This window comes from Schistocerca cancellata, chromosome 4 (assembly GCF_023864275.1).
Source record: "Schistocerca cancellata isolate TAMUIC-IGC-003103 chromosome 4, iqSchCanc2.1, whole genome shotgun sequence".
In the NCBI taxonomy this organism is placed as follows: domain Eukaryota; kingdom Metazoa; phylum Arthropoda; class Insecta; order Orthoptera; family Acrididae; genus Schistocerca; species Schistocerca cancellata.
In genome coordinates, this window is record NC_064629.1 from 403,663,261 (window position 1) to 403,678,736 (window position 15,476).

At 38.3% G+C, this 15,476-nt stretch overlaps 1 protein-coding gene across 2 annotated transcripts in view; it reads right to left on the bottom strand.

Moving 5' to 3' along the window:
- Positions 1 to 15,476, bottom strand: part of LOC126183856 (fibrillin-1-like) — a 640,172-nt gene that overhangs the window by 24,814 nt on the left and 599,882 nt on the right. For both annotated transcript variants that reach the window (XM_049926146.1, XM_049926147.1), the window contains 4 exons: positions 12,592 to 12,746; positions 12,346 to 12,445; positions 6,637 to 6,748; positions 6,402 to 6,541 (listed from right to left, as the gene is read on the bottom strand). In XM_049926146.1, coding sequence (XP_049782103.1) covers positions 6,402 to 6,541; positions 6,637 to 6,748; positions 12,346 to 12,445; positions 12,592 to 12,746 — 507 coding nt within the window. The remainder of the gene's footprint in view (positions 1 to 6,401; positions 6,542 to 6,636; positions 6,749 to 12,345; positions 12,446 to 12,591; positions 12,747 to 15,476) is intronic.

The window sequence follows — 15,476 nt, forward strand, 5'->3', positions numbered from 1 at the left end:
GAACATCATGTGACCCTACTGCCACATGCCCCACATTTCAGTTTGCTCACCTGCTGCCTGAGAAACTTCAGAAGATTGTGCTATTTGCAAAACTTCTACCAACGGGGTTTTTTCACAAACTAAAGCCTTCTGGTGCATTTCCTTGTCCAGAGCTAAACAGATAATTGCATTGTGCATCACAGAGTCCGCATTAAGAGTCGTTATGGGCATCAATAACAAATCAACACTTATGGCTAAGGCCTTGAAGTTCAGATGCCCAGTCCCTGTGTGACTGGTTTGATTTTTTGTGACATTAGTAGAATTCAACTCATGCTGCTATGACATACATTCATTTGTGATAGTAGTTGGACAATAAACTACACATGTGATCAAAAGTAAGAACTGCAGGGCATACAGAGGAAAAGTGGATGGATGGACCAGTGGAACGGTACCCTGTCTGTTAATGGAAACTAAGTGGTGACAGCTGAAGTAAACTGTTCAATCATGTTCAGTCAGGGCTGGTACCTTGGTATTCACAATGACTAACTTGATGAAACTGCTCTTAAAGACTGCACATACAGAAACCATTCCATCTTCATCCTCAATCGTGTAATAACCAAGTAATACACAAAAATGTTCCAAATAACACAAATATGGCTTTATTCATAAACCTCTGAACAATAATGGAAATAAACCTCTTCTGAATCCACATGTAACAAGACACAGAACAACTGATGCGAGTGGGAAACTCAAAGAAAACAGAGAGCATCAGTCAGCACTGCCCGCACATATATAGTCGCCAGTCGCTGGCAGACAGTGGGTGGAGACCACACTGTGCGCATGTCTCCCACCACAAGTGCCCTTTATAGGCCAGCCCAGGCTGTTATAGTTGGCATCTGATTCATGCACACATGTGTGGCGACATCACACTCGCCACACTCACACGCACTAGTAGCAGGATGCAGCAGTTATCACAAAATTTTGTTTGGTAGGGCTCACAACACAGGTTGAGCCTAGAGTGTCCATGGATCGTAAATACAGTCCTGCATAACATGCAACAGTCATCATCATCATCATCAACAACAACAACAAGTTATTCTACATCCATATCTATATCTGTTTGGTACCTTTCACAAGATGGTGGCCAAGTGAAAAGCATGATAATAGTGCTCATCAAAACATACATTCTGACTATATTTTTTGATCGTGTTTTTGTTCTTTTTGTCTGTTTCACATTTTAAAAACCTTTTGCATTACTTTTTTGGTTATTATATTGAAGGTTTCTTGTACAGTGATTTATTTGGATGACTCTTGGAATATACTATAGCCCCCTGTATATTGCTCCCATAGGGATTATGAAGATAAGATTAGATTAATTACAGAACAGACATGGGAATTTAAACAATCACCCTCCCTGCACTCCACATGTGAATGGAACAGGAATAAGACCTAATAACTGGTACAATGGGAAGTGCCATCTGCAACATATTTCACAGTGTTTGCAGAGTATGTATGTAGACGAAGGTATCAGTTATTGCTATTCAGTCTCTCTCTTCACATCAACTTCTTACATTTTAGTTGAAAAAGTAGGGAGTCAAGGATTGGTGACTATTTTTATTTTGCTAGCTAAACTAATTGTTGTAATTTTTTTAGCTTTTGTGAGCTCCTGCTTCTGCTACAATAACTTGTAAGCACACAAAACTGACTTTCTTTAAATTGAATGAAATATTTTTATCTACTTCTAAGTCATGTCAGTGACAGGACCTGCTACTCCATAGGGTACTCTTGTCAGTAAATTAGGAGTGGCCAGAATATCTGCAAAAAAGTGTCAGTCCATCATACAGGACACTCTTTTCTTTGCACGACATCTCAGCACTATTGACAGTATCATATTTTTAGATACAGAAGAAGAATGTAGAGTTATTAACCCATCATTCTTCTAAACATGTACCCTTCAGTTGTTCCACACATCTTGCTTGAGGATATCCAGCATGAAGTTGCTTGTATATCACTATGTTTAGTGACCCAGAATCAATTCTGCAGTAGAAAATACGGACTGCAACTACCATTCTTGCATCAAAAACTAATACGTGACCACTGTTCCCTTTCATTCAACATCCAAATCGGAAGTGTAGAGGATAGTCATAAACTTAAAAATACAAGTGTGAAAGGTCACAGTACTAACATCATCCAAGGAAACCCTCACTAGCTCCCTTGCTACATATCAATTCACTCTTATCAATAGACATAACCTGATACAAATTTTGCTTCGTAACAAACTCAAGATATTATTTGACATTCTGAGCCTCACACATACCTGATACTTCTGTGGGCTTCCAAACTTGGTGGATTCAAGGCATTGTGATGCCACAGGATGATGTCGGTTTGAAGTTGTTGCCGATATACCACAGGGATCAGCTTCAGCCACATTATTTGTCACAGACTGTGCCCCATTCTAGATGATCAAGCACAGAGACATGCAGGACATCTGAAGGACACATAGTTCCACTGGTAGACATAAGCCAACATCACCCTCACCACTGCCCACACAAATACTGTTCTCCGAGCAGCATTATGACCTGTACACCTGCTGTGAGCTGCACAGCCTTAGAAAACTATTACAGAGTAACAGTTGATGCACACAGAGACAGAGCTCTGGCTTCCTTTCTCTCTCTCTCCTGGCACTCATTTTGTCAGATGCAAGTCCATAACTTCACAACCTGTACACCAGCCCTGCCACTCGCCCCCCTCCCCCCCAAACATTGTTCCCAGCACTGCCCCTGCCATTTTCAGGCCTACATGCCTATTAAAGGGGAAAGGATGTAGTATCCTACGAAGCCAATAATGACTCAGACGTGAAAGCAGTGACATTAGCTATGTCCAAAACAGCGTCGTCTTCTGATCCTGTATGCGCAGTGCATCATTGGAGAGTGTGGTGGGTGTGGCCTCTTGTGAGCCAGCACTGGAGGGTAACTATCTCTGTGGAGGTGCATTAAACAGATGTCGCAGCCCACCCTCTGACAATGCAGTGCATTGAATGAAGCTCTTAGTAAAGGAAATGTTAGTACCTATTATTTGACTTGGGTATGTTATTTCATTTACACTTGTGGATTTCTGCTCTGGTACTATGAAATTTGGCTTGTTATTACTTTGACTGGTTACTGGATATCAGTTGGTTTGTTAACTCACAACTCCATGCAGCACTCTTCTCATCTGATAGAGAATGACTTTTGCAGCTTTGCAACCCAAAGCAGTTACTGCATACAAGTGATACTGTCTTTACTGATAGTACAGAAATGAATAAAATATCAAATAGAAGATGAAGAGTTATTTGTCATAATTACAGTGAGGAATTCAAATTAATAAAAATGAAATTAGGACAAGATAAATAACATGAAAAATTACATATAAACATAAATAATAACCTTTTCTGTTCAAATAATGAAGGGAAAAAGAACAAAGAGAGTTATGACAAAAATGATTTTGCTACAAAATTAAGGAAGGAAGACAAGGAAAGGTAACACATCTAACTCAGACTATTATATCTGCAGTAATAGCTACAATACACAGGACTGTAGGGACCTCTATGTAGAATGCGTAAAGGGGCCTTACACTCAAAGACGTGAGAGAAACCATATGGAATAGTATGTTGTCAGCTTACATCAATTAGTTAGGTGAATGAGAAAAATAAATTCACAGCTAAAATAAAGACATTTATAGTTGCCTTGCAGAATCTTCCAGAGCTCATCATACACAAGAAGTGGGGGTACTGTTTAAACTAAATTGGTGTTTTTACACAAAAATGTTTCTAGGTTTAGTTTGACTTTACTAGACACATTTGTACAGACAGCATATAATATACATGATGACTTGATGTGTTCAATATCACTGTACAAACTGACCGAAGTGTCAATAAATAAATAGGTAAAATATAAGTGAGATAGCACTGAGATATTGCATTGTATGTATTACACTGAGATATTGCAGTGTATGTTCTATGATATAACACACTAACTAAGAGTCTTGTTGTGTAGTTTTATGCCATTTCTGAGACAACTATATGGTCAGCTTGGCAGCTAATAAAATGAAATATACTGAACATTTTTGTATCGGTACCATGGGTTATATATGTTTTTGAGAGATAGTAACTAGAAGTAAATGTTTAATCAGCTGTTGAAGTTTTCCATCTTTCCAAGATCCTTGGCACTTATTTATAATCCCTATTTATCATTTAAAATGTCTGCAACTTCAAATTTGGGACATGTTATGGATCAATAACATGCTTGAGATTTAAGTTCTTTCTTAATATACGAATATTCCAGTGCAAAGAAAATGCATCGAATCAACACTGTATAATGCATGGCAGAGATAGTTTCTACCAATATTATCCATTTCCTTTCCTATTCCATTTGCATATGTTGTTGTTGTTGTTGTGGTCTTCAGTCCTGAGACTGGTTTGATGCAGCTCTCCATGCTACTCTATCCTGTGCAAGCTTCTTCATCTCCCAGTATCTACTGGAACCTACATCCTTCTGAATCTGCTTAGTGTATTCATCTCTTGGTCTCCCTCTACGATTTTTACCCTCCACACTGCCCTCCAATGCTAAATTTGTGATCCCTTGATGCCTCAAAACATGTCCTACCAACCGATCCCTTCTTCTAGTCAAGTTGTGCCACAAACTTCTCTTCTCCCCAATCCTATTCAATACCTCCTCATTAGTTACGTGATCTACCCACCTTATCTTCAGCATTCTTCTGTAGCACCACATTTCGAAAGCTTCTATTCTCTTCTTGTCCAAACTAGTTATCGTCCATGTTTCACTTCCATACATGGCTACACTCCATACAAATACTTTCAGAAATGACTTCCTGACACCTAAATCTATGCTCGATGTTAACAAATTCCTCTTCTTGAGAAACGCTTTCCTTGCCATTGCCAGTGTACATTTTATATCCTCTCTACTTCGACCATCATCGGTTATTTTACTCCCTAAATAGCAAAACTCCTTTACTACTTTAAGTGTCTCATTTCCTAATCTAATTCCCTCAGCATCACCCGACTTAATTTGACTACATTCCATTATCCTTGTTTTGCTTTTGTTGATGTTCATCTTATATCCTCCTTTCAAGACACTGTCCATTCCGTTCAACTGCTCTTCCAAGTCCTTTGCTGTCTCTGACAGAATTACAATGTCATCGGCGAACCTCAAAGTTTTTACTTCTTCTCCATGAATTTTAATACCTACTCCGAATTTTTCTTTTGTTTCCTTTACTGCTTGCTCAATATACAGATTGAATAACATCGGGGAGAGGCTACAACCCTGTCTTACTCCTTTCCCAACCACTGCTTCCCTTTCATGCCCCTCGACTCTTATAACTGCCATCTGGTTTCTGTACAAACTGTAGATAGCCTTTCGCTCCCTGTATTTTACCCCTGCCACCTTCAGAATTTGAAAGAGGGTATTCCAGTTAATATTGTCAAAAGCTTTCTCTAAGTCTACAAATGCTAGAAACGTTGGTTTGCCTTTTCTTAATCTTTCTTCTAAGATAAGTCGTAAGGTAAGTATTGCCTCACGTGTTCCAACATTTGCATATAGATCACGGAAAAAAATGACTGTGACTCAATACATATCCTGATTTTTCTTAACTTATTCTCATAGTGTCTACATGAAATAGAACTGTTGTATAGTAACTCGTGAATAGCTCTTCTTTAAATTCACACACCAGGTTTTTACAAAAGCAGTGTTATTTTTCTTCCAAAAGTTCACATTTAGCTTGCCTGAATAGCTCTATTATATTTTTAAGGTGTGTACCAACACCTAGTAGCACATTTTTGAATTCATTCAATTTCTTTTGTAATGTCGACTTGGTTGCAGGTGCGTCCACTGAAACACTCTAGGATACACCACACAAGTATACTATATGCAGTATTCTTTATTGCTGCATTGCACTATCTTAGGATCCACTCAAGAAGTTAAGTCTTCTTTTTCCCTTTCAAGCTATTGATTTCTCACGTCTGCCCCTTTCCATATAATTTTGTTTACTAATAACCTAATTTATTCTATTTTTATAGGCTTCCTAATAAATTATAAAATCAAGAAAATTCTTAGGAAGATAGAAAAGATACACAGAAGAAAATCAGTAACCATAAAATACTAAAACATTTTACAAGTTGAACACTAATTATAAAACTGCATAGGACTTAAACTTAATTACTTTGTATGTATTCTGTGAATTAAAACTCTAAAGACTGTAAAATACAAAAGAGATTCATTCTGATGGATTTTCATTGGAAAAAGACACACGAAAAAATGTGATAGGACACACACACACACACACACACACACACACACACACACACACACACACACAAAGGCAGACATTATTTCTTTAAGATGTAGCTGAATCTCAAGAACACATACCATGGCATGTTCTGCCATCAGCACCAAGACGATAACCACTTGGACAGCTGCATCGGTAACTTCCTGGTTCATTTGTACAGAAACCAACACACAGCTTACGGTCTTTGAATTTTTCACATTCATCTATATCATCACATGATCTGTGGAAAATTAAACAGACTTTAATTCCAAAATACAAATTTTGAATATGAAACAATCTCTTCTGCAGGCAGATTTAGGTATGCATCATGCTTACCGATTATCAATATTACGCACATATCCAGCGTCACATGTACATCGATATGATCCCCATAAGTTTATACAATTTTGCTGACAAATTCCTGCTGTCTCTGAACATTCATCAATATCTGTAAAGAATAAAGACTGATACAAGTACTTACAAAGAGTGAGCATTTGCTAGTTATTGAGAGACAGAGTACAAGATGATTTATATTTATAATTACTATCACACAATATGGAATTAACTGAATTTCCAGGCTTTTTCATCTGTTAACAGGCTGGGAAACTGTAATTACACAATCTTCAATAGAGACGTGAGAAAGTTGTGGTAGTAAATTGCAGTTGTGGATTATTGCCACTTAGGAAGCCTGAAGAGTATGTTTGGCAACCTAACTGAAAATTTTATATTAATTCACATGTGATGGCAGGATTCTTTCATGGAGTGTGAGTATTGTGTCATATATGTAACTGCTTAGTGAAGGTTGCTGTGAATATTGCCTGTAGAGCATAGGACTCTGTTGTTGTTGGTTGATGATAATTATGATGAGGATGATAAATCAGAGTGTGAGGAGGTGAAATTCAGTGCTGGCATAGAGCCCAATTCTCTTCAATTCAAATCTCAAGGTTGAAAATAACTTCTTTTTCTTGTTCTTGTTCTTCTTCTTTTTTCCCAGTGCCACCTGTGAAGCACAAGGGCCTCATCAAACACCTGTCTCCTCCATTCATCTCTTGACTTCACCAGCCTTCTTCTGTTCTGCACTCCTAATCTTTTCAGATCCATTTCCACATTATACAGCAATCACAACCTTGGACTTGAGCGGTTACACTCTGGCTTTGCAAATAGCACCTTCTTTGTTATTCACTGTTCTTCCATTCTCTGCATATGTCCCAAACACTTTAACATTCATCCCTAGTTCATGAAGTTCTGGATTGGTCCTAATTTCCCAAGCACTGTTATCACAGACTGCTCCATATATCTTCTTCAGTACTTTGTGTTCCATGCATCCACGGTATTTCTGGCTTGTGTTATTATCCATGTTTCAGATCCATATGTAATAACAGGTTGTATAATCATTTTGTAAACTGCCATCTTCAACTGTATTAAGATGTTGCAGGATTGTAGCAGGTTAAGGACACTGTAATATCAACTGTTGCCTGCAGCTATTCTTGCCTTTATCTTTGTTGGTAAAATATTATCTTCCATAACAATTCCTCCCAAATACATAAAATAATGTACTCTTTCAAACCCTTCAAACTGCTCAACATTTCTTCACCTTGTTTTATTTCTGGAGTTGATCATATACTTTGTTTTTCCCTTACTTATGACCAAGACAGGTGCACCTGTTTCACATTCCAAAACTAAATAGTTTCCCAGTAATCATGGTTAGACAATAAGTTGAGAATGTGGGTCTCACGGGAGGCGTGCCAGAGCTAAGTCCCTGCAGTCGCACTATCCTCTGTGTCCTCAGTGGCTCAGATGGATAGAGCTTCTGCAATGTAAGCAGGAGATCCTGGAAGCAAGTCCCAGTTGGGATCTTATCTCCCCCACAGATCTACAGTTCCTCATCTCCAGCTAGAGTCACTTCTTCCAATGTTGGTTCCTCTCCATAATTATTGCTATCAACTTGTTCCACCTGTTCTTCTGCATATTCCTAGATTTCCACAGATTTCAATAGTTCTTTAAAATATTCTTCCCAGCTTTCTATAATTCTGGTTCTTCCTCTGATCTGCTTTCCTTATTTATCCCTACATATCACTGTGCAAGAATGCCATCCTTATTTTATCTCTTTTATTCCCTTAAATAATCTTCTAATATCCTTTTCATTTCTATGTTTCTCAGTGTCTTTGAATCTATTTTTTTCCAAATTCTCTCTTTTTCCTTCAGCAAATAGTTTTGCTTTAAATCTTTTCTCTTTATACATTTGTCTGGCAGCCAGAGTTTCTCCCTAGATCATCTTATTCCCTGCACTGTTCCATCTGTCAATCACCTTCTCACAGTCATCATCAGACCACTCACTTCTTCTACCTTTGTTTTCCAGTTCTAGCTTGGATTCCATTGTCCGTGATATTGTTCTTTCCATTAGTTGCCACTGCACTTCAGAGCTAGCTTCCTCCTCAATGACAATCATTCTCCTCCCTTCATCCATTTCTCTTTGGAATTCTGTTCTTCCCCTCTCATTGGTAATGACTGGTTCCACATTAGAATTCCTTTCCCTCTCTACACGGTTATAAGTTGTTGTCAGTATCTCTGCTTACACCTTGCCACCACCTTGGTCTGAATCAATATCTGCCTTCCTTCTCACTTTAACATTCTTAATGTCTGAGCTGTGGCTTATTCGGACAAGTTCATGATCTATTTGCTTAACTGTGTCCCCATCCAAAGATTTCCATGTCCCTTTATGGATGTTCTTTCATGGGAATATGGTGTTGTTTATGGCAATGTTTTTGCTTATAGTGAAATAAACCAACTCAATCCATTGTCCTCACACTCTTCATGTAGATTGTCACATATTTGGTCTCAACAGGGTTTCCCACCTTGGCATTCATATCTCCTAGAATCACTGACACATTATTTTCAGCTATATGTGTCTTCAAGCTTTTCATAAAAAGAGTCTTTAGCTGCACATAACTCACATTGCTAGGATTCGTACCAGTTGCCCTGTGACATGTATCATCACACTAGCACCTGTTAATGATCTTGCTTTGCAAAAAGGTGATATTTCAGTCATGGCATAATCTGCCTATCCTGATTTAGTTATAAACTGTACTCAAGGGAAGTACTAACATTGCTCCTACATCACTTTCCCTCTGCAGTCTCACCAAATTCATGGCACTGTAATAGTTGCTCAAATATAAGATAGAAAAAATTGGGGCAAGAGGGTTTTAAGTCCAAGAATTCCCTTGATAGTTTTTGATAAACATTTACTCTCTTTCATTCAAAAGAATACAATAATTACACTATACAATGGCAACATTTAACACAGGTACTGGCATTAAATTATCACATTCAGGGTCATGAAAATATAATTTGTTATGGTAATTTGATTGTAATAAACATTTGCATGTCTTCGCCCATAGTCTTTGAAAACTACTATTTGTATCACCACGAGTAATAACTACATAAATGCAACAGAGTTTATACAGTCATTCATCCTTAGTTTTTAGTTGTCATTTATGAAAGAGTAAAGTTGCCACATAAAAGAAAAAAATGAATTACAGTTTCTCATACGTTTCTTCATTATACAAATGACTCTTCTAGTAGATGTTTTACACGAATACTTTTTCTATAATTGGCATTTAGTTCTGTGCATTATACAAAGTGTGTTGGCAGTCACCAAACACAGCAAACAGTGAGACATTACTACAACCAAATATCATGACCACTACCTGAGCGTCAAGCTTCCAATTTCTCTTTGTGTGTCTTGTACATCTACATCTACATCTACATCCATACTCCGCAAGCCACCTGACGGTGTGTGGCGGAGAGTACCCTGAGTACCTCTATCGGTTCTCCCTTCTATTCCAGTCTCGTATTGTTCGTGGAAAGAAGGATTGTCGGTATGCCCCTGTGTGGGCTCTAATCTCTCTGATCTTATCCTCATGGTCTCGTCGCAAGATATACATAGGAGGGAGCAATATACTGCTTGACTCTTCGGTGAAGGTATGTTCTCGAAACTTTAACAAAAGCCCGTACCGAGCTACTGAGCATCTCTCCTGCAGAGTCTTCCACTGGAGTTTATCTATCATCTCCGTAACACTTTCGCGATTACTAAATGATCCTGTAACGAAGCGCGCTGCTCTCCGTTGGATCTTCTCTATCTCTTCTATCAACCCTATCTGGTACGGATCCCACACTGCTGAGCAGTATTCAAGCAGTTTTGCTTGAACTACAATGAAGTGCCCTTCCCTCTTTTGGTATGATTCACCTGAATCCCATGCTTACTGTCATTCAAGTACTCAACTAAGATAGGAAAGGAATCTCAAGGTGATAAAACTTAAATCAGTTTTAAGTATGTCACTATTGACCTACATATTCAGTAACTGTTGGATAAGGTTTTCCAAGAGCACTTCACTGCTCCTGGAATCAAAATATTCTCAAACATTTCATTAAAGAAATTACTGTTAGCATCGCAAACAGCTTAAAAGTTGCCAATAAGATGTTCATGTCATAAGTTTCTTTCTTTATTCTTGAGTTCCCTTTTTCTATGAACAACAATTGTATTTGCTCAAAGTCAATAACTGCAGTGCAGTCACTGCATGATGGTCCCATGGACATTAAAAAAGATGGGACATGGTTTTTAATAAGGTGAATGACCACCATGGACAGCAATGCATGCTCTGCAAACTGCTCCCTTGCTAGCCACAAGGTTGGCAAGGAGTTATTCTCATTGGGCATTCCATTCCTCCATGAGTGCAGCTGACAACTGCTGGGTGGTCATTGGTGCTTGAGACTTGTTACAATATGTCTCCAAAATGCATCCCACATGCGTTTTATGGTGGAGGAGATTAGTGTTTAACTTCCCGTTGACAACGAGGTGCGTTTTATTGGATTCAAGTCAGGGGAATGGGCAGCCCTATAAATTTGCTGCATATCCTCTTGTTCCAGAGGCTCTCCACCTGCACTGATCAATGTGGTCCTGCATTGTCATCCATAAAAAGCAGTGAGGGCTGAATGCACCCCTGAAAAGATGCATTTGGGGGAAAGAGTACAGTGTTACAATAACACAGACTGGTGACTGTATTATACTCAGAGATTTAGATATCAGTACACCCATGCAACATTATGTCTCCCCACACCACAACACCTGGGCCACCAAAATGATCATGTGTGATAACACTCCTCTGTGTACTACCTGTTCCCACCTCTTACCATATGCAGGTATGTAATGCACCCAGGAACACTGTCCAACATGATCACTTTGGTGGCCATGTTTTACGGTGTGGGTAGGCATAATGCTGCATTGGCGTACTGACCTACAAATCTTTGAACATGTGACACTCACCATACAACGTTGTTGTCATACTGTACTCCTTCTTCGTGTGTATCTCTTCATAGGTTCATTTGACCTTAACTTCATTTTTATGGATGACAGTGCATGACTGTATCGAACTGTACAAGTGGAGGTGCTCTTGGAGTGAGAGGATATTTGGTGAACAGCCTGGCCTGCCTGTTCCCCTAATTTACATCTCATAAATAATGTGTGGGATGCATTGGCAAGACACATGCACCAACGACCTTCCAGCAGAGTCAACTACACTGGTGGAGCAATGACTGCCCTACCACAAGAACTCCTTACCAAACCTTTGGCCACCATGGGAGCATGTTGCAAAGCATGCATTTCCATCTGTGGTGATCAAACACCCTATTAAGAAGAATGTATGTCCCATCTTCTGTAATGTCCTTGGGACCATGATAAATTGCAGTGATTTTAGTGAAATTATTGTCTTTGAGTAAAAGTGTCATTTCTGTTTGTCTCGTTGCATATTTATTTCAGCTAACTTCTGTACTATACTGTAGAAGTTCTTTCCACATATGGTCCAAGTTTCATCAAGCCATCTTATCAAAGTGACACATCATGTGCAAGTTTACTTTCACCCTTAAGTTCTGCACACTAAAATTGCACGACTTCATTTGTAAACAACACCAACTGATAAAATGCTGATATTTAACAAGCCATAAAGAAAATTTGTACTAAGACACATACTATACAACAGTTAAAATTACCTAAACATGTTCTTCCTCCTGGTTCCTGTCTAAATCCTTCCTTGCATATACAATCATAAGAACCTGGGGTGTTGCGACATTCTGAATTTCTGGCACATACCTGCTCACAGGAAATTCAATCAAAATTAAAAACATTTTGAATTCACATGACTAACATAATTCTGAAATATGATATTTGTGACTTATAAAACAAAACAAATTAAGTGAGAAAATTACATATAAGAATTAAAAAAAAAAAAAATTTACCTGTCCTGAATAGCGATTACACTCGTCAATATCATGGCATTCCTTTCTCCAGATGGTGTAGCCACTTGGGCACTTGCATGCATATCCTCCAGCTGTATTTTGACATATTTGAGTAGGTCCACAGTCATGCTTGTTGAGGAGACACTCATCAATGTCTGTAAAGCGATGTGATAATTTGTAATGTTCATAATTATAGAAGATTTAGTAAATTACTATAAAAAAGTAGTTTCTATGCACACCAGACCAAAAATTAGTCACCCCAGAAGACATCATGCTAATACCAGGTAACATCACCTTTAGCCTTGATAATGACCTCAATTCAGCAAGCCGTGCAGAGTGGCCGCGTTACAGGCGCCCTGCACAGACTGCGCGGCCCCTCCCGCTGGAGGTTCGAGTCCTCCCTCGGGTGTGTGTGTGTGTGTGTGTGTGTGTGTGTGTGTGTGTGTGTGTGTGTGTGTTTTCTTAGTATAAGTTAGTTTAAGTAGTGTGTAAGTCTAGGGCCGATGACCTCAGCAGTTTGGTCCCTTAGGAATTCACACGCATTTGAACAAAATCCAGTTCAGCAAGAAACAGAATCCACCAATTTCTTCCTTATCCAGCTGAAGCAACCAACTGATGATTATATACTGTAGAGTCATTAAATTGCAGCCATGTTCACTGCTACATTTCAAGTGCAGATCTATGAACATGGCTGTTGTAATCCTGAAATAAAGGATATTCACCATAAAGATGGAGATGAAATGGCAATACTTGGCCACTGAAAATGTTGAAATAAACATCCTGGTTCATGATCACAGTGACCTAAATCAGCATGCTCACATCATGCCACAATAAATACCAAAACATCACATAGCTACTTCTGGCCTGAATGACACTCTCCACACTGCAGATTAAATGCCTCATTGGGCTGTCAGTGCCGTCTCAGTGATTTCCATCATTTGAAAACAAGGAAAAAAAATCATGACTTGTTGGGCCACATTATACACTTCCAATTAGCTACTTTCCATTTTCTTTGTTGTTTGGCCCATTGAAAACGAGTAACTTTATTTGACACTGAGAGCTACAATTTTTTGCAAGATGTCCAACTCAAAATGACCATTGCATGCAGTTCCCTTCACAATGGTTGCTCAGAAACTGGTTGAGATCAACTGCGTTCATCAGTACCAGAAATTGTGACTGAGTTGGAAATCAACTGTCACTGACTAGGCATGACACTTGTTCCTGGTCCCTATCAGTTAGGATCTTTTTATGATTACTATTTTTACACAGTGTTACATGGTTGCAAATGGTACACCATTATTTGTGGACATGTTTGACAGTCAGTGGTCATACACCACAAAATCAGTTGATTTCATTAATCGTTTTCTCAAGGACACATCCAAACACAATACATCCATTTTTCATTTTCTCACTTCTCCTCCTTGAGCCATATTCCTCTGCTGATCCCATACAACCAACTGGTAAGTACACTGAAATTCATTGCCATGATTTACATTAGTGATGGAGAGTAAGATGTAACTGGCCAATGTTTATTTCAAATACTATACTGCCTTGGCAGCAAATCTCATCCCTTTGTCTGTTTTGCTACTCCACTAATGTTTATGTGAAAATATGTTGTACCTTATCATCAGTACAGTTCATGCATCTCTCTTTATGTAAGATACTGTACTGCCTAATTATAAGGAAATTTAATCTTTGTCATTGTAATATACTACAGAGGGCATGTAAAAGAAAAAAATAGGAGTAGATGTTACACAATTCTGGTGATGTGCATGATACATAGTAATTTTTATTATGAAACTTCCTGGCAGATTAAAACTGTGTGCCCGACCGAGACTCGAACTCGGGACCTTTGCCTTTCGAGTCTCGGTCGGACACACAGTTTTAATCTGCCAGGAAGTTTCATATCAGCACACACTCCGCTGCAGAGTGAAAACCTCATTCTGGTAATTTTTATTATGTTGACATATATCTATGATTATTTTTGTTTTTCTCACACACATTAATCATTATGTAACATCATCTGAAGTAATTTAATGACAGAGCTTTTTTGGCATCAGTGATATAAACAAAATATTGTGCCATTAATCCTTTCAACTTTGTCTTTCCCTATACCACTGACTGCAAGCTGTTTGATGATGGGTGAGAGGATGTGTGTCAGCAGCACCCTTGCTCTTTCCCAATTGCCAGCAACTGTTTTGTTACTTGATCAATTTTTGTAATTTTGCACAAAATAGAAATTATTTTTCATTCAGTGGTTAAGTTCATCAGAACATTTAACCTTAGTCATAAAGTATAAACAATTGTGTAAACTAATATACCAAAAAAAATTGTTTACCTGACCTTTTACAAATATATGGTCCTCTCACTGAGAATATCGTGTCTTGTTCTAGGCCATTTCCTAACAATTTCAGATGTCACATTAAACCTTGATATCCTGCCCATAATGTGTATCATCGCTAGATTGGAAACTGACTGCAAGCCCTAGACAGCCTGACAGAGCCCTAGATAGTATGACACCTGCATTCTTCTCAGCAAATAAAATACAGTGATCCGAAATTTATTACAGCTGAATGGATTCTACTGATCTGTCAATGATCTTGAGATCTGCAGATCAAATAAATTTTATATTGAAAGTTAAGATGACATACACCACATGTTTGATAATGTCAAGTTTTATAAAAATACAATGAGTTGAAATTTGGCACTTGAGTAATTATAAAACTACCTTGGGATGTAATTTGTCAACTGTGATGGGTCTTCACATCTTACAATTAGGTCTCATTTGACAGTGTTGATAAACCTAGCTGTATGTGTGGAGAGGTTATACTATATCAAAAGAATTACAATGAATTATGACTCCTTTATCTACACGATGAAATAAG